Consider the following 24054-nt stretch of genomic DNA (forward strand, 5'->3'; position numbering starts at 1 on the left):
CTGCAAAAGAGGGTTCTTGGAAGCCTATTATGATGACCAAAAGTGGACCTGCGATTTCACATCTTATGTTTGTAGATGATTTATTCCTCTTTGGTGAGGCAACAGAGAGGCAAGCAAAACACATGATTACTTGCCTTGAGAAATTCTGTCTTGCTTCGGGGGCAAAAATAAGTAAACCAAAATCCTCTATCTTTTTCTCCCCAAGAATGCCTGAGGCGGTTAAGAAGAGGATTAGTGCAATCATTAGAACGACGGTTTCTACAGAAATTGGGAGGTACTTGGGTTTTCCTTTATCCAGAAAGAGGAAACCTACAGAAACTTTCCATTATATTGTTGATAGAGCCAGAAATAAATTAACTTCTTGGAAGGAAAAATGTCTGTCAACTGTTGGTCACATAACCTTAGCAAAATCAGTTCTAAGTGCAATACCGCTTTACCCCATGCAGGTAGCAAAAATCCCCAGCTCCATTTGCCAAGAAGTAGAACGTTTACAAAGGAACTTTATATGTGGCCATAGTGATAGTGCGCATAGCTTCCATCCAATGGGGTGGAACTAACTTGCTCTTCCTAAACAGGTGGGCGGCCTCGGGTTCAAGAAGTTGACTTCTTTTAATAATGCTTGTGGTGCAAAGCTTGCATGGAAATTAATCTCAGGTACTGAAGCATTATGGGCTGAGGTTTTACTTAAAAAATATATGGTGAGAAGTGAAAGCGAGCTTTTGAATGGAGATTCCAGCCTGTGGAAGTTCATTATTTAACAAAAGCAGCTGGTGGAGAGAGGGTCTAAGTGGAACATTAGAAATGGCCAGGTGGTTAATTTCTTCACTGATCATTGGCTATTCCCTAATAGGTCTCAAAAATATGAGTCTACGTCCGTTGTCCATTGAGGAAGAAAATAGTAAGGTTGCTGATTGGACTTCCTATGGCTCTTGGGATTTTTTTAGATTAGCAACGGTGCTTCCTTCTACTGTGACTCAAGCTGATAGCGATCCTCCCCCCTGTGGCTACTGCTGGAAATGACATTTTATCTTGGAACGCAACAAATGATGGCAAGTTCACTATTAAAAGTGCCTACTTTATGCTTGAGGAACCTCCTGGAAATGCTTTTAGTCCTGTTTTTTAAACTTATTTGGAATCGGAAAGGAGTTGAAAGAGTGAGAGTTTTCATGTGGATAGCCTTTAATAATCGCTTGCCTACAAATGCTTGGATGAGCACTTAGTCTACAGCCTCTCCTTTTTGCTCTTATCGCAATAAAGAGTATGAGGATGTTCTTCAGATATTAAGAGACTGTGATTATGCAAAACAATTATGGCTTCAACTAATTAACCCGAGATTTCTTTCTCAGTTTTTCACCCCCAGGCTTCGGGACTGGTTTGCTCTCAATCTCAAAAGAGACTTGGGAGTTTTGGAGGATGGCAGCTGAAGTCAAGTATGGGGAATTACAATATGGAAATTAAGTTTAATTTTGACATAGATTTTGAAAAACCTGCTGATCCTAGCTATAGTATCATGAATTCTTAGAGGAGATATGTCCAAGTCCAGGAGGAAGATTATACTTTATTGGGGAATAGATCTATCCCAACAGTATGGGAACCACCACCGATGGATTGGATTAAGCTAAATGTTGATGGTGCTGTATCTTCTTATAACCGAGCTGGGTGTGGGGGTGTTTTACGGAACAGTCGTGGTCACGGGATAACGGGATTCACTTATTTCTTGCGACATTGCACGGTTTTTGAAGCAGAGGAATGGGCAGTATTTAAAGGTCTACAGCTTGCTTGGAACCTTGGTTTTAGGAAGATCATAATGGAGTCTGACGCAAAGAATCTAGTGGATACAATCAACACTGTATTCACCAATGACCGAAGCAATCTGTTGATGACACAAATCAGAGACTTCCTGAAGCATCCTTGGGAGCTGAAAATCACACATATTTCACGGCTACAAAACAGAGTTGTTGATGCTTTAGCAAAGAAAGGTCTGTCTAAAACTACTAGCCTTGAGGCTTGCCCGAGGAACCTGAAGAGATTAGTGCTTAATGAGAGCTGGGGATTCAGTCCCCACTAGTTTTTCTATTTATGTTTAGGCTCTAAGCCTTCTTTTGTATGCCCAAAAAAAAAAAAAAAACAGTAACAAAGCAAAAAATAAAAAAAAATAAAAACACCTGCAACAACACATGCTACAGTATCATCATCATGATGTAAGGTCAGCAAGAAAAACTCAAATCAAAGTACGAGCTAAAGCTCACGTCAACTATCGTGACACTTCAGATAGTTTAGTGGTAAGAATTCCACAATGTCGACTTTTTATTAATTGATATATTAATATATAATATAAAATTCAGGGAGAAAGACATAAAAACATATCAAAATCTGCAAGTCTCAATTCAAGATCCTTAATGGCATAATCGCTGGGAAATTCTAGGAACTAGTTTGGAATTAAATTTTGTAACAAAATTACCAAGCTAAATGCCTTTAATTTAAAATATGAAAAACGAGAAAAAATTAAAATGACAACAACAATTTAATAAGTAACAACTTTAACTTATCAGATGACAATAACTACTAAAGCATTAACAATTTCACTGAATGCAATCATGTCATTTCACCCAAAAAAAAAAAAAGAAGTGAAGAAAATGGATTTTTTTAACAGATGACAATAACTACTAAAGCATTAATAATACATTTTTGTACAAATTTTTTATTTGGAATTTAGTAATTTCAAACTTTTTTTTATTCTGTCAAAATTTTATTATAATAAAACCATGTCAAGATATCATCTTGGGATTCTTCTTGAAATTTAAAGTAATTTCGTAGCATGCGAATTTCTTCCCATTTTTACCTCCTCTTATTAAAGAAATTTAAAGTGCATGTTTGGATCCACGTTTAAATGGCGTATAAGCAACTTTTAAGGGTTAAAAACATGTTTGGCATATTTGGTTATATTTGGATTAGCTTAAAATAGATTAAGCCAAGAGCAAAAAATTGATGCTTGTGACGCTGGAAAAGTGAAGAGAGAAGGAAAAAAAATCCGGGTTCCACATGTACTACCATATAGAGAGAAGTTAAACCGTGAACAGAGAAGAAATTAAATGATCCCCTCTGGTCCTATTTACAGGGTGAGGAGAAAAAAAAAAATTTTGGTCACATTTATAGGTTAGAGAAAGAAATTTTTTATATATGAATATACAATTTTATCCTTCATTTATTATTTTGTTGATTTTGTTCTCACAAGGTATAATTTATATTAAGTAAGGATAAAGTTAAAAAATTATTAAATTTTAGATTAAAATTACTAAAGTTTAAAGTTTTTCATGATTTGGGTGAAATATTTTGAAAGTAACTTATAACTAAGACCTGATGAGTACTCTTTCTAATCCATAGTATAAGATGTTAGTTAAACTTTTTCACAAAACAAAAAATGTTGGTTAAATCATTAAATGTACTTTAATTTTTTTTATCTGCATGATTTACTTATTTGATGCTTACATTTTGAACTAGATAGAGTATTATTTAATGAAATTCATACTTTTTTTTAGTTATTTTACAACTAAACTTATTTTTTCAATAATAATAATTTTATTTTACAAGCTGATTTATTTATAAAGGTTAATTCAAATATAAATCATATTATCTAATTTAACTTTCATCTAATTTTAAGTTTTAAAAGTCAAATTAAAACTAATACACTTTTTCAAACGTGCCCTAATCCAAATTTGCTTCTCCCAACTTGCCTAGTTGTTAATTGATGCATTGAATTTGTTGTCTGCTTTGATGGCCCAAAGCAAAAAAGAAAAGAAAAGAAAAGCTGCTAATTAGTGCCATTCTCCTTCAAGTAGCATTTTTTTATGTGATCATCACCAACCCCATGCTTTGAACTTGCTTAGAGGGTCGGATACCATTACTCAAGGATATATTATTATTTTGGGAAAATTGGGATAAATCTCTCCTTGAAAATTTATTTGGCAAATAGGACCAAATGACTTTGTGTAACTTAACTTCTATTGTGTGCAACTTAACTTCGTTTGTATGCAATTTATCTTCCCTTATATGTAATAATCTTCCTTTCTATGATGTGTAACTTAATTTCCTTTTGTGTTATTAAAATTCTCTTATATGCAAGTCATCTTCTCCATGTGCAAACTAATCCCTTATATTCAAATAGTTTTGTGCAAACCATCTTCCTTTTATGCAATTTACCCTCTTTTGTATGCAACTAATCTTTCCCTGTGTAATTAATCAGTCTAGGGACCATTTACTAATTAAAATTTTAATGAAGAATTTATCCCCAATTTTTCTCTATTATTTTACCTAATCATATCTTGGCTGCTAATTTATTAAATTAAACAATTTTAATTTTCTCTGTCCCAAAAAAGGGAAAAAATTATTTAATTAAAGGCTTGTGGGGTCCTCAATATTCCCACATGTTATCTCAAGTCTTTCTTTGCATTATTGCATTTAGGGGTGTTCATGGGACGGATCGGGACCGGGACAGGCCCGTCCCGGTTCCGTCCCGGTGAACAGTAACGGGACAAATTTTCTGTCCCGTGTCCCGGTCCGTCCCGGGGTTGTCCCGGTCCCGGTCGGGACGGGACGGGACCGGGACGTCCCGAAATATATTTTTTTAATTTTTTTTAATTTTTTAATATTTTTTTATTTTTTTTTATTTTTTTTAAAAAAATTTGATTTTTTTAATTATATTTTTTTGAGCTTAAATCTTATAAAAACATCTTTTTTATTTTTTTGAGCACTCTTAAACAAAAGCTCAAAATATTACATATAATAGTTACTAAAAACTCTAAACAAAAGCTTTTAACACAATAAAAACTTGCTAAAAATTCTAATAATCAATAATCTCAAATCATTAACAAATATAAAAACTCTAAATAAATATATCCATAGTTCCATACAATAGTCTCAAATCTTAAAAAAATATGAAAAAAATGATATTATATAAAAAATTAAAAAAATTAAATTTTTTTTTTAAAAAAAGGGACCGGGACGGGACGACCCCGTCCCGTGTCCGGTCCCTTTTTTGTCCCGTCCCGGTTTGTCCCGTCCCGAAATTTTTCGGGACGGATCCGTCTCGTCCCAATAAGACCGGGACCGAAACGGGCCAACCGGGACGGGCCGGCCTTGAGCACCCCTAATTGCATTCCAAGGGAATCTGGATGATCAACTTTCCCCCGGCATCCTGCAGCTCTATGGGAATATCTCCTTCCACCTGCCTTCAGTCCTAATTATAAAATATATATATATAACTTTTTGAATTTGACCCCTTTTACTAAAATTAATGGCTACAATGAAGTGCCTTATTATAATTAGAAGCATATCAATTTTCATGAAAAATAATGAAAGTAGCATCAAACGAACGAGGAGTAAGATTGAATAATATATAAACACACATAAAACTCTATATCTTTCCACTCTGCACGCTCAATTCACTAAGACTTTTATCCCAGCTCGGCGGGTGGGTCTTGTAAGCTCCGTTCTGCCTTTACGCTTGAGGGCCGATCTAAGACCATCCCTTGCTTTGTATTACATTTGGATCAAGCTGTCATGCTTAATAATTAGGATCAGATAAAATATTATCCTTATTTTTTTAGTCTTAAAAAAATGATAGAAAATCGTTTGAAATTATTTGGTCACATTAAAAAAGGCTTTGAAATGCGTCATGTGAAGAGGATACAGTATTGAGTCCTAAAAAAAGGGTAAAAGAAGACTAAAGAGATCTTTTGATTAATTAACAATTTTTTCAAAAATTTAACCGTTAATAGAGTTCAAAAATTTAATAGAGTTCAATAATATCATGCAATTCATGTAACTGACTCCACTTAGTGTGCTAAGGTTATGCTGTTGCTGTATTCTTTTATTCTTATATAATTTCACTAAAATATCACTGTTTGGAGAATTTTTCAATCAAGGACTAAATTTCGAAATATTTTTGTAAGATTAAGAGATTTTAAATTAAAATTAAGTTCTATTAGTTAACTAACAAAATAATTTCACTTAGTTATACTACCTCCGGTCCTAATTATAAGAGTCAGTTGACTAATTTGAGGAGATTAAGGAAGTAAGTTGGGTTATTTATTTGTCCTAAATAAGTGTTGTCTTTTCCAAAATATCCTTACTAATCAAGTATTAACTAGAACTATCATTATTAGAAGGGCTACTTTGAAAAAAAATGTATAAATATGAGTGACAAAGTAGATTGGGATCTTATATTTAGGATCAAAATAAAAGTCAAATATAGTATTATATTAAGGACCGGAGGTAGTATTTTTTTAAAAGGTTCTATCCATCCACCACTGTAGCCAATGCAACCATGAGCAACCACAAAAATGCTTCAATTCGTCAGAGTATGGCTTAAACTCATGATTCCTTAATTCATCACAAAATATTTGTGCTTCTCGAGATACTAATGCATTTTGATTATATGATAAAAAATAGCGTTAATATTATTTTGAGTCCATGAAATTTGAATTTATTTATTTTTTATTCCTGAAATTTAAAACTAGTGATTTTGGTTCCTAAAACAAGGTCCGGAGACTAAAAACACAATACAGGGACAAAAAATCTTTAGACTGATCAAAATGAAATCAAATTTCAAAAATCAAAAACTACTAATTTTAAATTTTAATAACTAAAATCAAAATAAAGTTAAATATTATATGTGTGCTTATTAAACACAATTTCCAAGCCATTAAAAAAAGTTGTGAATATCATAAGCATAATTTTCAGTTTCCCCTAATGAAACTGTCAAATTCCATGGGATATTTGTACACATCAACGTGAATTTATTATTATTAATTTGAAATTGAATTGTTTTTTTGAAATGTGATAATTGAAAAATTATTTTTATTTTAAATTTTGCACCTATTACCTGATAAAATATTAGACATATAATATGTGAGACAGGATGTTCACCGAAATCAGTTTGAAAATATTAGGAAATTAGTTGAAAATCTTAAAAACTTTGTTATCAATATAGAAAGATTTGTAAATCAATTATAAATTATGAATCGAATTCAAATACTTAACAAATTGATTTGTAACTTATCCTTTTGAGATTTATGGTTGAACTTCTAATATTTAGAACCAATCCATAATTTTCAATTGTTTTGGTACTAATCTTCCTGTATTAAAGTTTCAAAATTTACAATTGAATTTTTAAGATTTAGAAAATTTTCACAATTTATAGCTGCTTTTCAGGATTTAGAACATGATCAAATGAATTTACATACTATTTGCCAAGTATGTAAAGGCTTTTTCGTCCACTTTTTTTTCCCCATAAAAGACAAAAGATTGCTTGTTCTTAATCTTAATTCCATATATTTGAGGTAAGATAATTAATTTTCCTGCATTATCTTTATGTAAGATTCTCCTAACAGAAACAAACAATTTGCATTATAAGGCTTGTCTGGTCCTCACTCCTCAATACTCCTCCATGATCCTTTTGCGTCATTCTACCAACAACATCCACATAAAAATAAATAAATAAATAAATAATATAAGGCTTGTGGGGTCCTCAATATTCCCACCATGTTGTCTGAAGTCGTTTGGTTCATTATTGCATTCAAAGGGAATATGAATCGGCTTACTTGAGGCATGGATTATATGAGAATATGTCCTTCCATGGTATTCACTCACGTACATTAAAATACTTAAAATTAATTAAAAACAATAAGTGTGTAAAAGATGTCATTTTGTTTTTAAGTATATCCTTATTTATAAAGAGGACGAATGAAGGAGAATAAGTGAAAGAGATGAAAAAAAGTGAGTAGGTAAAAACAATGAGAGACATTTGCGGGTAAAAATGAAAGAAAATGCATTAAATTTTTAGATAAATACAAGATACTACCTACGATCTTTAATATAAGAACTGAATGATTAATTTGAGAAGATTTTTTTGGGTCATATATTTAAGAAAATTAAAAAAAATTAGTTAAAGTTAATTATTTATAACAAATATGTGTTTGCTTCTTTAAATTACTCTTATACAATTATATACATTGTACTACATTTGGATGAAAATACCTTACAATTAACAGAGATATTTTTTAGAATATCTTATAAATTTGAGGGACACAGTAAATTAAAATCTTATATTTAGGATCACCAACTAGCTTTAATATTTAATACCAGAGGTTTTGATTCAGAAAGAGTATTATGTCTTCTCTTTGGACAGATCAATACCAAGTTCATTGAATGTATTTTCCGAACATATATCAAGCACTAGTATTCATAATAGCTGAGTTTTTGGCCATTACTAGGTCACAATAACACGGTTACAAGGACATTTACATCCAGCTAAAATGGCCACTGTGCATTTGCAAGACAAGCCTACAGTTTTTTTTTTCCCCAGATAACCAGCTGACATTATGCAAATTTGACATTCATATTTATCATTGATTCCTGACATACCTAAGAAAAACCTGACATCCAAAAGATGCAAACAATTTCTTTGTGTGCAACAAACAAAATGCCACAGAAAATAGAGGGGATCTCATTGCACTCTAAACCAAAAGCTAACTTTTCCCTCCATATAGAGAGCTGCATAGGGAGAGAAGTGTGAGAGATCAGAGATCTGAGACAATTATTACCATTGCCATTACAGTGACAAGCAACCATAGCAGTTTCTTTCTTCAGCAACCACAGGTAACAGCAAGCAAGAGTTATCTAACTGTGATTAAAGACTTCTAAGATGCCTTCCAAGATGAACTCAAAACAATTTTATTTATTCATGCATTTGGATAACCTCAACAGAGACCCACCTCTCTATTTTTACGCCCATCATTTAAAATGGCTCATGTAATGTCATTTTCTGGGCAGTAAGATAACAATCTGATTATAAACACCTGAAAATGTAATGCTTGTAAATCAGATGACGAACCTAAAGTATCTTACATAAATAGCAAACAATGTGGATATGTAGAGTCCAACATGTTGTACATCATATTCTGGAGTTCCCAACTCTTAAAATCAAAAATCCACAGCAACAGGCTGGAGAGACGGGGACATGCTCCAAAATTATCATCCACTAGTGATGTTTTGATTCAAAAAGCTTTCAAATTATATGACATAATCTGACCACTCAGAGATGAAGGAAGTGTGATCCATGGATTCCCCAGGCACATCCTCATGCTTGGCCGGCTTCTCCTTTCCACCCACCAGCCTCGCCGGATTCCCAACCGCTGTAGTCCGGGGCGGCACATCGATCAAGACAACAGACCCAGCACCGATTTTTGCACCTTCTCCAATCTTGATATTCCCTAGAATGGTTGCTCCGGCTCCAATAAGAACTCCATCTCCAATCTTTGGATGCCGATCCCCACTAACTTTCCCTGTCCCTCCCAGAGTCACATGATGCAGAATCGACACATTATTCCCGATCACCGCCGTCTCACCCACTACCACGCCCGTAGCATGATCCAACAATATCCCTTTCCCAATCTTCGCCGCAGGGTGTATATCCACCGCAAACACATCCGCAATACGAGAGTGCAGTGCCAGAGCTAATGGCCTCCGAGATTGCTGCCACAACCTGTTCGCCACACGCTGTGCCTGCAAAGTAAAAATTTCCCTTCAGGTGAAAAGGAACAAAAAAGGAAGAAAATCCAAAAAAAAAAAAAAAAACAGAGAAATCCGATGCGCAAAGCGTTAGCTCGATTAATTAAGAAGAGACGATGCAAATGAAACACCCTAACATTTAATTGATAACAGCAGAGCAATACGAGAAGGTACAAATCCTCCCGGGAAAATAATCCAGACAAAATGCGCGATACACACACGCGCCTCACGAGGATAACGACAACAAATCGAAGATGAGAAATTGAAATACCTGGACGGCAAGGTAACCTTTGTAGTTGAGGAGGCAGTGGGAGTAGGAAACACAAGCAGGATCGCGTTCGCGGGCAGCGCGAAGGTCGGCGACAGCGGCGGCACGGAGAGAAGGGTCGGAAGCGAAGGCGTGGATGAAGAGATCGTAAAGGAGGGTGGAGAGAAGCGTGGAAGAGCAGAGCTTGTTGCCCAAGTGGAAGGAGAGGGAGCGTTCGAGGGAAGGGTGAGAAAGGATGGTGGAGTAGAGATAGCTAGCTAAGGCCGGCTCTGACTCGGCGTCGCGGCGGGCCTCCGCCTTGATTTGAGCCCAGACCCAGGCCTCATCTTCGTAGGCGGAGGAGGCGTCCATCGGGGATGGTGGCGGTGAGGCGTAGCGGATTTCACCGGCGGGCATTGGGATTGCTCGAGATAGCACGAATTGTATGGTGCGGAGCTACTGAATTATGATCGCCCGTCTCTTCAGTTTAAATGGACTTCCCCACGAACGGAAAATTCAAGATTTTATGAAGTGTGCTCTTTGACAGTATGATTTCTCATTTCCGCGATTCGACTGGAAAAGTTCGTGTCTTTCTAATACTGGTATTTTTTTTAAGGAAAAATTGAGGTTAAATCCGGTAACAAGAAATTAATTAGGAAATATTTTTTTAAGAATTTTATGCCACTTAACTTTTATTTTATTTTGTACATCTTAACTTTTCTTATAAAATTGATAAACTTGGCATCATGATGCTGCACTCCTTTTGGGGAAGTTTTATGCATTTGATCAAATGAACATTGGAGGCAGAGAGCACAGATTTAATGAAAGTGAATCTTATAGCTTGGGAAAGGAGCACCTATGATTTGCCTATAGATTGTAGATTCATCTTTTCCAGAATCAACCCACGTACCAAGCTATTTTCCAAAACACTCAGAAAAACAAATCCTATCACCAAAAAAAAAAAAAACAAAACAAAAGAAAAACCAATAATGAATTTTCTATTTAGTTTCCCCTTGATGTCATTTGGAACATTAGGAGAGACAAGCATGGAAGATTTATCCATAATGATTTTTTATCCAGACCAAAGGCAGTAAGTATTAAGAAACTAATCCACTTCATCAATATTGAATTTATTACATTCAAAGAAGATTATAGAATCATCAACATACAACAAGCTGGAAACAGAAAAGCATCCTTTCATACTTCAATACCATGAAGAACACCTTGGTTTCGTGATGAATGATTAGAAACTAAAAAATGTTGGCTGTTAAAATAAAGTGATATGGCAACAGAGGATCCCTTGTCTAATACCACTACTGGATGAAAAAATCGGCTAGGTGAGTCTCCAGTTGGACGGAATATTATATTGAATTGTACAGACATATTGCACAAGTTAGATCCATTTTAGAGGAAAACGCATTCTGGTCAAAATTGCTTCAATAAAAGTCCAAAAAAGTTTGTCAAAAGCTTTTGACAAGTCCAGTTTCAATGCAAGTTTCTTCTATCCTTTCCTAGCAATGTGTATTTGGTGAACAAGGTCTGTCGCTAACAAGATGCTAGAGATCAATCTACCTTTAAGGAATGTGCTTTGGAAAGGAGAGACAAGTTTAGGGAGAAGAGTCCTCAGCCTATTACAAAACCTAATAGGCACGAGATCCTTAAAAGATTGAGGGTGAGTCCCTTTTGAAATTAGAGTAACGAAAGTTTTATTCAATATTTTAAGCCAAAAAAAAAAACATATTACTAGAAAGATAAAATTAAAGCAATGATATTTTTGAGACATTGTCAAACACTAAGGGCTTGTTTGGCAATATGATGAAACTATGGTTTTGGGATCCAAACCAAGTTTGACAAACAGAGGGAGAAATTAACAAACCGCAGTTTTGAGCCAAAATCATGGTTTTTGGCTCAAAATCATAGTTTCAGATGAAATAAATCCATTTTGCTTCTGATTCAAATTAGAGAACATAATTGTATCTGTTAGAGTAGATTTCAACGATAATATGACTTTAACACCTCTCAATTATTTTTTTATAAACATATTTAATCTTATGTTTTATAAATATATATACACATATTAATTATTTATTAATTACATTATCTTATATATTATTAATTATGTTGATGAAAAATATATTATTAACAATTTTATTACTTCAAATTAAAATATATTATAAAATCTATCTTTTATGTAATTATCATATTAACTTATGTCTTTTTTAGTAATTTATACATATAAAAAGTGCTTTTGATAACAACTATCTAAATACTCTCACTTTATTAGAATCATTTTTTCATAAAATCTATTCTTCACAAAATCTATTCTCCTAAAACTCTATTTTTCAGAAGATATTCTAACTAGGGTTTGGTTTTATCCAAACACCCCTTAAATATGGACACTTATCTCAACAGGGGTTTGAATATTGATTCGTCATATTGTGAGGAACTAACCACCTCTATTAGACTCAAACCTTGCTACTGGCATTTTCTAATCTATTCAACAAATCTTCCTTAAGACTAATTTCTCTATTAATCATGAGTATTAAAATTTGTAGTTGATGCTCAAGCTTAGAAATAGAGGAAGATAGATTACCAATTCGATTCATGATCCAAGATAATAGAGTTTAAAATGAGAGTCAACTTCTTACGTAGCACAAAACCTAGTGAACCCAAAAGATCTTGATTCCAATTTTCAGAATTGATTATAATGAACTTTATTACAAGCCATATTGTTTAGAAATAATAAATAATATGTTTGAATATATACTTATTGTAATATTTTACAATTAGTTAACGCCCTCGAGATTTTATGTCACAAAAGTCACGGTTAATTAACATTAAATTGGAAACAAATCTGACACCTATTGCTTTGCGATCCATGTTTTCTTCCTGGGATAATTAATTTAATAGGAAAATCCCCATAGTTTTATCTGATTTTTAATAAGGATTTTGGAGTTTCTTAATTTTTTATTCTATAAATTCTAATCATATTATTTATAATTGATAATATTCTATAAGAAATAAATTATTGTCATAATTTTATTTTAATAGTCGTTTAAAATTTTGAACTAAACATAAATTTACGTTATTTATTTTATAATTATAGTTTTTATTTGCTTTTGGGGATAATTAATTTTCAGGTCCTTATAGTTTCATGTGATTTTTAATTAGGTCCCTATAAAATTTTTTCTTTTTATCAAGTCTTTTTACTTTCACGTGTTTTTAATTAGGCCTCTCTATTTTTTCTTTTTATCAGATCCTTATAGTTTCACTTATTTTCTAATTAGGTCCTTTATAGTTTTTAAAAAATTATTTATTAACTTTATTCTCCAAAATTAATTTTATTTTTAAATTAATAATTATATAATTGGACAAAATAATTAATATAACAATTTAGTAATTAATAAATCAAAATAATCAATTATACTTAACTATAAATTATTTATAATTATATTCTAATTTAGAAAATTTTATTATTGTATTTGAATTTTATAATTATAAAAATTAGAATTGAAAAATAAATAATATATGTGTTTAACTAAAAATTTAAAAGAATATTAACATAACATTGTTGTAATAATTTATTATTTATAGAATATTATTATTTATGGAATAAAAAATAAAAAATACAAGGACCTAATTAAAAATAAAGTAAAACAATAAGGATCTGATAAAAAAAAAATTATAAAGACATAATTAAAAACATGTGAAAATATAGGGACCTGATAAAAAGAAAAAAATTATAGGGACTTAATTAAAAACTGCTTAAAACTATAAAGATTTACACATTAATTACCCCCTTGTTTTTATAATTGTAAAATTCGAATGATAATAATCAAACTTTCTAACAACAGAATACAATTGTTTAATTTATAATGATTATTCGGATTAATTAAAACCATGGTTATGTGAAAGGTTGAAGGAAACTGATGACAAAACGGTTGCTGAATGGGCCTCCATTGGTAATAGATTTGAGCGTGTGTTCATTGCATACGGTGCATGTGTTGAGGGTTTTTTGAACGGTGCAAGGCCTATATTATATGTTGATGGTACTCATTTAAGTGGTCCATATAAGGGGACATTACTGTCAGCTTCGGCATATGATACGGATGATGCGATGTTGCCGTTTGCAATAGCAGTGGTGAAGGGAGAGAATCTTGATGACTGGACGTGGTTTTTTCACAAGATTAAACAAATAGTTGGTTCAATGCAACTGACTATTGTGTCAGATAGACATAATTCTATAATTGGTGCTGTGCAAGCAATATTTGGGGGTGAAAGGCATGCATACTGTTATAGGCATGTGAAGGAGAACTTTAGCTCTGAATATATGAAATTAAACAGAGGTCGGGAAGGACAAGTGAAAATTCAAAGAAAGATGCATTGAAGGTACTGGATAAAGTGACTTATGCAAGACTTGCGGATGAGTTTGATCATGCGGTGGATGATCTTAGAACCATGTCTCATGAGTTATATGAGTGGGTTATCAATCAAGGTGATGTGGATAGGTGGGCATTGAGCAAGTTCCCATATAGAAGGTGGGACAACATAACAACTAATTTAGCTGAATCTTTTAATGCTTGGATGGTAAGGGAGAGGAAGCATAACGTGGCCCAAATGATCCATGAGCACCGGGAGAAAGTAGCAAGAAAGACGCATGCATCATATGCAGCAATGACTAAGTGGAGTAATTGCGTTAGGCCAAAAATAGAGGCAAAAGTATTGGAGCATGTGTATTTCGGTAGGTACATGCATTGTGAGAATTATGGAAGGGGAAGAATATGTGTGCACACATCACGTGGAGACCAAAGAGTGGACCTTAGCCTACACCAACGTAGCTGTGGAACTTGGCAAATGTTAGGGATTCCATGCTCACATGCTTGTGCAGCCATTAAGACCATAGGGGGAAACGTTTATGATTATGTTGAAGAGTGTTACAAACGTTCATCCCAAGAAAAAATCTATGCCCGGAGCATGGCTCCAGTGGTGATAATTGATATGCCTCACCTGAATGACTATACGTTTGAGAATCTTACTGCTCAACCCTTGCTTTTACCCCTAGTAACTGCTAGGCCTTCTGGAAGACCAAGAAGAAATAGAAAGGAATCACAATTCCACAACAAAAAAATATATCATTACACTAGATGTCTTCATCCTGGACATACAAAGAGGACATGCAAAAATCCTAACCCAAGTTGACTTCCACTTACAAATGGGACAACTAATTTTTTTAGCACATATAGGGTTCATCCTTCTTAATTTTTTGTAGATGTGCACATATATTTTGGTAGATGTGCACATATATTTTTTGTTACTTCTATGTTTGGGACAAAGGGACATTAAGTGGAAGATGCAAGTTAATGTGCACTTGTCATTGAATGTTGTAAAGAACTTGTTCCTGTGAAAGAAATCAGAACTTGTCACTTCTTGTTATTTTGCATAGTTAAGTTGTCATTTGCTTTTGTGCACTTGTAATTTCATGTTCATCAGAAGTGGTTGCTGTCAGAAATGTGCAAAGTGTAATTCCATGTTTATCAGAAGTGGTTGCTGTCAGAAAATGAAATGTGTCAAAACCTTATAGAAACTTGTCATGTGGCATAGTAAAGTTGTCATTTGGCAATATCAAGTTGTCATTTCGTGTTTATCAGAAGTGGTTGCTGTCAGAAATGTGCAAAGTGTAATTCCATGTTTATCAGAAGTGGTTGCTGTCAGAAAACGAAATGTGTCAAAACCTTATAGAAACTTGTCATGTGGCATAGTAAAGTTGTCATTTGGCAATATCAAGTTGTCATTTCGTGTTTATCAGAAGTGGTTGCTGTCAGAAATGTGCAAAGTGTAATTCCATGTTTATCAGAAGTGGTTGCTGTCAGAAAATGAAATGTGTCAAAACCTTATAGAAACTTGTCATGTGGCATAGTAAAGTTGTCATTTGGCAATATCAAGTTGTCATTTCGTGTTTATCAGTAGTGGTTGCTCTTGGAAATGTGCAATGTAATCACTGTCTTCAAAAGTATGAAAATGTATTAAAACCTTATGGGAAATTGTCATTTTCCATAGTAAACTTGTCATTTCCCTTTCTGAAGTTGTAACTTTGTGTTCACCATAGTGGAAATCCAGTCGTTTCATGAAAACATTATTCGAACTTGTACTTTTCGGTAGTGAACTTGTCACTTTCGTTTGTGAACTTGTCATTCTATGATTATTGTAAGTGGGAATCTACTAATGTCAACAAAGAATCTTGGTTTCATGAAAACTTTATCGGAACTTGTAAATTTCCCAAGTCAACTTGTCAATTTCCTTAGTGAACTTGTCATTCCGTGATTATCACAAGTGGGAATCCACTCATCTTAACAGACAATCTCGGTTTCATGAAAACTTTATCGGAACTTGTAACTTTCTCAAGTCAACTTGTTAATTTCCTTAGTGAACTTGTCATTCCGTGATTATCACAAGTGGGAATCCACTCATCTCAACAGACAATCTCGGTTTCATGAAAACTTTATCGGAACTTGTAACTTTCTCAAGTCAACTTGTCAATTTCCTTAGTGAACTTGTCATTCCGTGATTATCATAAGTGGAAATCCACTCATCTCAACAGACAATCTCGGTTTTATGAAAACCTTATCGGAACTTGTAAGTTTCGCTAGTCAAACTTGTCAATTTCCTTAGTGAACCTATCATTCATCATAAGTGGAATTTCACTAATTGGAACAAAAATTTTCCTTTGCATGAAAACATCTTGGGAACTAGTGATTTGGCATTGTCAGCTTGTCATTTTCCTTTGTCAACCTCTCATTCCGTGAATCAATGTGCAAATTTAGCCACCTTTAATATAGAATCACAAATTTGTATGAAAACCTTTTCACAAGTTGTCATTGGCCATAATGAACTTGTCGTTGCCTATACTAAACTTGTCATTGGCCTGACTAAAGGGAAATTTGTCATTCCAAATATAAGTGCTGTTATACCATCAATCCAACTATATCATAACCATTACAATAATTGGCATACAATTTCAACAAATGAATCCATTGACAAAGTTAGTAAAAGTCACACAGCCTAATTTAAATGCTCTCTATAAAGACGTTCTCCTCTTCTTGGTCATTCGGTCCTTCTCTGGTTGTGAGATAAGATCATACACATTCTGATGGCATTCATTGTCATCATGGTTCACTAGCCACCACATCAGCTCGCGCCGAAAAGAGGACACATCAGCCTGCACAGTAAGTTTACCACCAAACAAGTCACATGTGGTCACTCTTGATTGCACAATAAATAAGGTAATGTCAATACCTCGGTATATTCAAGGGGAACATTAGGCTCCCATTTCCTGAGCCATATGAGCACATGCACACCACAGTCCCTCCTGCCCACAACACCACCTTAACAGTTTCAGCTCCTCAAACCAACACAGCCAAATAACATATCACATGAGTAGGGTATAGACACTCACAAATTATTGCCAAATAACATATCACATGAGTAGGGTGTAGACACTCACAAATTATTCTGCTGTGGTACATCAGGCCAGACAATTTCCAAGTTATCACTAAAATATGGTTTGACCATGTGAAGTATGTCTTCAAACCGATCCCTCTGCACATATGCCATATTCATCAAAAGGATAATAATATAAAACTGTCATTTCCCTATCTAACATGCACAGGTCAGTAACATCTTACACATCCGGTGATGGCCATTTCTTGGGGGTCATATGTGGCTGCCTTCTTCTGCTTGGAGGTGGGTCTTCTTACACTGTAAACTTCCTTGCATAGAATCAAGGACATTGAACTTCTGGGTCTTTAGTTCGAATGCAAAACAGAACTAATACTCCCCAACTAGAGCAGGACCCAAAATCACGTCACAGTCACCTATGTTGTAGCCAACATAATGCGGAAGTATTTGTCGTGCATGCTAGTTAGGATCCCAACGAGCTGGATCACGGGTCATTATGGCCTGTGAAATGCAGAAAACCAAGTTGTTATTCACTGTAACACACTTTATTCTGTCATTTTCATTTCCAATCTTGTCAATCAACAAAGCCTATTAGTAATACAGAAACCTCACCATGAAGTCTGTATCAAATATATGCCTCCTAACTCAGCCTTCAACTGCCTGCTGCTCTTGCACCAAAACCTTACAGACCAACGACATCACTCGGTTACTCACCTTGTTATTTCCACCAAGCGAATGCAGCAATCGTCGGGGGATGTCTTCATCGAACATTCTGATCAAAGGACTGAAACATATTCAAGTGAGTTACTATATGTGTTATGTTAACATATAGTCAACAAATAACATCACATAAGCAAAGATTTTCACTTACATCTCACCCTCATCACCTTTGATAGCTCAGCTGATTAAGTTGAAAAAAATATCCTCGGGCTCCATAGGCCTCTTCACTCTTGATTGTGCCTTCAACTCCAACATATTCAACAATGGCCAGGGGGGATACCTCTATCGGTGAGTGACCTTCTGCCTCATCACCTTTAATGGTGGGTGACACTTCCCTAGGGGGACTGGTTGCAGGTATGTCACCCTCTGCATCATCACCTACAATATTGCCTGCCACTTCCATAGGGGAACTAGTTGTGGGTATTGCACTCCCCATCACAAGTGGTTGCTTGTCATCACCCTCCCCATCACCCTTGTGTTTCCTCTCCCCTTCGCTCCTGTCATCACCATCCCCTTGACCCTCTTCCTCCATCTCTTTATTGTCGCTGTCATTCTCTGTGTCACCCTTTCCATGACTGTCTCCATCTTCACTGCTTACTTCATCCTTCTCCTTTTCCTCAGTTGTGTCATCATTGTTGCGCCTTTCCTCCTTATCATCTTCAGAGTCACTTATATTTGTAGGAACTATCTCAACCGAGCCTTTCCTCTTGATTTACCCTTCCTACCATCTCCCTGTCTTGGGATTTGCACCTTCACCAACTCCTCATCCACCATTTTCATTAGCATCTTTTGCCCTTCCTCTATCCTCTTCATTAGGCGCTCACGTAACTTCTTCAGCTCCTGCATGTAAAAGACATTAATCAAGTAAGTATATACAACAACAAGTTCACTATGGGAAATGACACCTCCACTATGACATATTGACAAGTTCAGTAAACCAGATTACAATTCAGGTATGGCAGATCACAAGTTCATTATACAGAATTACAAGTTCAGTAAACAAAATCACAACTTAGGTATGGCAGATCACAAGTTTATTATACCGAATGACAATCTCAATAAACCAAATTACAATTCAGGTATGGCAGATCACAAGTTCATTATACAAAATTACAAGTTTAGTAAACAAAATCATAACTTAGGTATGACAGATGACAAGTTCAGTAAATAAAATCACAACTCACGTATGACAGATGACAAGTTCATTAAACCGAATGACAAGTTCAGTAAACCATATCACAACTCGCGTATGGCAGATGACAAGTTCATTATACCGAATGACAACTTCAGTAAACCAAATTACAATTCAGGTATGGTAGATCACAAGTTCATTATAGAGAATTACAAGTTCAGTAAACAAAATCACAACTTAGGTATGATAGATGACAAGTTCATTATACCGAATGACAAGTTCAATAAACAAAATCATAACTCACGTATGGCAGATGACAAGTTCATTATACCAAATAACAAGTTCAGTAAACAAAATCACAACTTAGGTATGGCAGATGACAAGTTCATTATACCGAATGACAACTTCAGTAAACGAAATTACAATTCAGGTATGGTAGATCACAAGTTCATTATACAGAATTACAAGTTCAGTAAACAAAATCACAACTTAGGTATGACAGATGATAAGTTCATTATACCGAATGACAAGTTCAGTAAACAAAATCACAACTCACGTATGGCAGATGACAAGTTCATTATACCGAATGACAAGTTCAGTAAACCATATCACAACTCGCATATGGCAGATGACAAGTTCATTATACTGAATGACAACTTCAGTAAACCAAATTACAATTCAGGTATGGTAGATCACAAGTTCATTATACAGAATGACAAGTTCAGTAAATAAAATCACAACTCACGTATGGCAGATGACAAGTTCATTATACCAAATGACAAGTTCAGTAAACAAAATCACAACTCAAGTATGGCAGATGACAAGTTCATTATACCGAATGACAAGTTCAGTAAACTATATCACAACTCGCGTATGGCAGATGACAAGTTCATTATACCGAATGACAACTTCAGTAAACCAAATTACAATTTAGGTATGGTAGATCACAAGTTCATTATACAGAATTACAAGTTCAGTAAACCATATCACAACTCACGTATGATAGATGACAAGTTCATTATACCGAATGACAAGTTCAATATACAAAATCACAAGTCAGTCTACCCATTGATAAGTTCAATATGGCCAATCACAGCATAAGTATTGCGAATAACAACTTAAGTTTGCCAAATTACAACTTAACAATGACAAAGCTCTATGTCACTATAGCAAATCAGAACTTAAGTATAGGAAATGACAAAATACTACGATAGATAACAAGTTCAGGTTACGAAATAAAAACTTCAGTTTACCAATTATACCACATACCGGGTCCAAAAACTCTACAATTATCCTCTCTTCTTTTCCTGTCACAGTTTTACTGCCTTTTCCTCAATACATAATTCCCCTAACACTTCCTCTCCTTGCTGGCCAATTCTTTTATCTTCTCATCAGTCCAGTATTCAATTGCAGTAGTGGACTCTCGACCAACAGGCGTGTTGAGGTTAAAATTCTCACAAAAAAAAAGCTGCAAGCCAGGCATATATATACAACATTAACGTTATGCACATCGGTAATCAAATGCAAACACAATGACAAACAAAATAGTAATACCAAAAGTAAGTATATGTAGCCACCAACAGTGCTGCACCCCTGCCCTTTATTAACTCGCCTGTACCCTTTGACACAGTCTCCCATTTCTTTCCAGAGGTCCTTTATAATATAGGTAGCCCAATCATAATTTCCAAAGTCATCCATTGTGCAGCGCATGACTCTAACCAACTTCTCACCCACTGTGACGAATTCCTAGCAGTTGCTCAACATCTTCTGCTCCTATTTCCTCTGATTTTCCCCTGATTGTAAATTGATGCATTGGCGGGTCATATGATCTCAGGATGGTTACAATGAGATCACGGGGTAGTCTCTTTAATCCAACCTTCAACAGCCTCCCAAAACCCATCCTCTCAACCCTCTCCTTTAAGTCTTCATTATTGTTCACAAAGTGCAGTAATTTTCTTAATCCCTTTAGGGACACCCGGGTTAGAAATGATGAGACATGTTTCTTTTTCTCCTCTTCTCCCTTTTATGGCCTTCTTTTCTTCACCTTCTCGGTGTACCTCATCTTCTCTTTAGCGGCCAGAGCTTTCCATGCATTTGACGTAGCATCTCTTTTTTGTTTGGCTGTCATGTCAGGGTCAGCTATTGTGGCCATAAACTCACTTCTGAATAACAACCAATCGTTGTATGCCTTTTTTGATCCAGAGGCTCCTTCTAATGCCATCTTCCTCTTCCTGCAAAATATTCAACATACAATCCTTCACAACCACATTTACTAACTATCACCTCTGTTAACAACCTATTCTGTAACCAACAGCCTTCTTACATCACCACCATTGACTTCTTATTTCGAAACATGAACGTGTAATTTCATATAGGCAAGTTGTCAATTTCTCAAAGTAAACTTGTTATTCTCAACTACTTCTCATGCTTGTTATTTCTCATCATTAACTTGTCATTTACAATTATCAACTAGTTTTTTTACATTATAAAGTTCTCCATTTCTCATAGTCGCCTTTCTTATTCCCAACTTCTTATTGTCATTTTTAAACTTGTCATTTTCTATTGTTAACTTGTTAGGAACCCATGGCAACTTTCTTATTCCCAACTGCTCAATAACTTGTTATTCATTATATTCAACTTGTTATTTCCTATTACCAACTTGTCAATTACACATTCTTATTTTGCATTATCAACTTGTCAATCCCCCTACTTCAATTTTGTCATTTTAAACGACACTATCACTTTAACATCTCTTCAGATCAATTAACAGTTACCCAATTCAATTTGCACTTTACCCATTCAAGTGTCGTTATTTCCCAAACTAATCTTGTCATCCTCCTAACTGATCTTCTCATTCCCTTCCCACCCAAACCCATTCGCCCATCTTCTTCCACAGATAACCATTTTTTGCCAATCAGTCATAGCATATTCAACAGAAAAACATATATATACGTTCCTGCCCTAAACGCATTCCCTTCCCTCTCGTTAATGTATCACACAGGCAGCAACGAAAACAAATAAACCAAAGCTTGAAACTTACCACCAGATTTTGTTGCCAAATGCCGCTGTTAACTTTGATAGCCACACACAACTGTCACAATATCTCTACCTCCTCCCTTGCCTTTGATAATGCCGATAGATCACTACTCCAGCATGACTCCATTCTCCTCTCCCACAGCAAATACACTCTTCTCTCACACAATACTCCTCTCGCCGCAAAATGGAAACAAACTCCTGCGCACAAATGGACAGAGCAGACTGCAAAGAATGGCTGGGGGGTACAGAGGAAGTTATCGCGTGTTTTGGGGGGGGGAGAAGAGCGCAGACAGGTTTTTTTCTCTTTTCAAATGAGTGAGGGGCATTTCAGCCATTTAACACACATTTTATAATTGCAAATTGGGACAGGGTCCTCTGCAGCAATTTCTCAAATTCAGGGTCCCTAATTGCCATTTTATATATTGGGGGATCTTTATTTGCAAATTTCCCCCAGTTTTACCTATATTAAATGAAGTGGTGAAGAACAAAGAAAAAATTACAAGAAATCACACTTAAGCATTAATTACAAATACAAAATTAATATATAAAAATTAATTACTCTCCAAATGACTTATATAGTATATAAAAAAATTTCTACAAGTAATTTATGCTGTTCACAAGAAAATAACAAACTAAACAATTGAAACTTTGTTTTTTGGGGGAAAAAATGACCATGTGATAAAGAACAATGGCCTCAATTCAAGGTGAAATTTGGCCGCATGCCATCACTTTCTTTCTCCCTCGCTGTCAGACTTAGACTTCCCTGTCCGCAAGATTCTCCGGCGCCGACTTTAATTAATTACATCGCTCTGAGGGATGCTGTCGTCATTGTCATTAACAGGCGTCAGTCCGGTTAATAAAAACTTAACTTATAATTTATAAAGTGATGAATTTAAATTCTATTATTAATATAATAATTTTATTGATAGACAATTTATAAGTATTTTTTTAAGTGAAAAATTTATAAGTATTTTTGTTAGTATTTTCATGTCTTGATTTTAATAAGTTTTCAGAAGTCAAAACCAAACTTATTTTATTTTTATTATTATTATTAGGAAACCTAACTCATATAAACTTTATGGGATGGAAAAAAAAAATTATATGACGAATGTAAAATTTCATTGAAATTAAAAACAGGCAGTCACTTTGTCCTCAAATTTTCGTGTTATGTATAGAGACTTTTTTTTTTTTGGAAAGTTAGGGTCTGGTTTAATTGGAGGAAGAGAAGCGAAAGGATTTTAATGAAAGAGAAAGGAGGTGAGAGAAGAGGAAAAATTTTAATATTACCTTACGTGGATTAATTAAAAAGGAGAGGAGGGGAGAGATTTTAATGTTATCTTATTTAGTTCAAAAGAGTATAGGAGGAAAAATATTTGGTTTAACATAAAAAATATCTTTCAAGTTTGCTCTCACTTTGATTTTGGTGTTTCGAGTTTAAATCATGGGTTTTAGTTTCTAAATAGGCAAAATGATCTATATTTTATTGAATTATAGGGACTATTATTTTAAATAAAAAAACTTGAAGAACCAAAATATAGTATAAAACTTGATGAACCAAAATCAAAGGACGACAAACTTGAGGGACTAAAAATTTTATTAACCCAAAATATTTTTGTATAAACAAATTTGTCCCTTATTTTATTTAAGTTGTTTTTTTTCCCTTCACTTTATAAAATTATACTTAATGTATATCTCCAAAATTATAGTTTATAATTATACTAAGAATATATACACCATAATAATTATAAATAATTATAATACTATAATTATAATGCATACACACACCCAGGATAATAAATAAACTTATTATGTTAATATAATGCTCGAACCCATTCCATGTTACAATGCATGGCGGATCCAACGGACTAGATTTCAATCCTTATTTTTGGGAAAA

General features: G+C 34.4%; 2 protein-coding genes across 2 annotated transcripts; one reads left to right on the plus strand and one right to left on the minus strand.

The window, feature by feature from the left end:
* Nucleotides 1-8984: 8984 nt before the first annotated feature.
* On the minus strand, nt 8985-10370 carry LOC114715049 (serine acetyltransferase 5). Its single transcript, XM_028899855.1, has 2 exons — nt 9842-10370; nt 8985-9564 (listed from the first exon to the last, which is right to left on the minus strand). The coding sequence occupies exons 1-2, from the start codon at nt 10232-10234 to the stop codon at nt 9073-9075; spliced, it is 885 nt and encodes a 294-aa protein (XP_028755688.1). The 5' UTR covers nt 10235-10370; the 3' UTR covers nt 8985-9072.
* A 767-nt stretch (nt 10371-11137) lies between these two features.
* LOC114715038 (uncharacterized) lies at nt 11138-16016 on the plus strand. Its single transcript, XM_028899844.1, has 4 exons — nt 11138-11154; nt 13733-14072; nt 14162-14878; nt 15924-16016. The coding sequence occupies exons 1-4, from the start codon at nt 11138-11140 to the stop codon at nt 16014-16016; spliced, it is 1167 nt and encodes a 388-aa protein (XP_028755677.1).
* The last annotated feature ends 8038 nt before the right edge of the window (nt 16017-24054 follow it).

This window comes from Neltuma alba, unplaced genomic scaffold (genome assembly GCF_004799145.2).
Source record: "Neltuma alba isolate B1F8T4 unplaced genomic scaffold, ASM479914v2 tig00011573_pilon, whole genome shotgun sequence".
NCBI classification, from domain to species: domain Eukaryota; kingdom Viridiplantae; phylum Streptophyta; class Magnoliopsida; order Fabales; family Fabaceae; genus Neltuma; species Neltuma alba.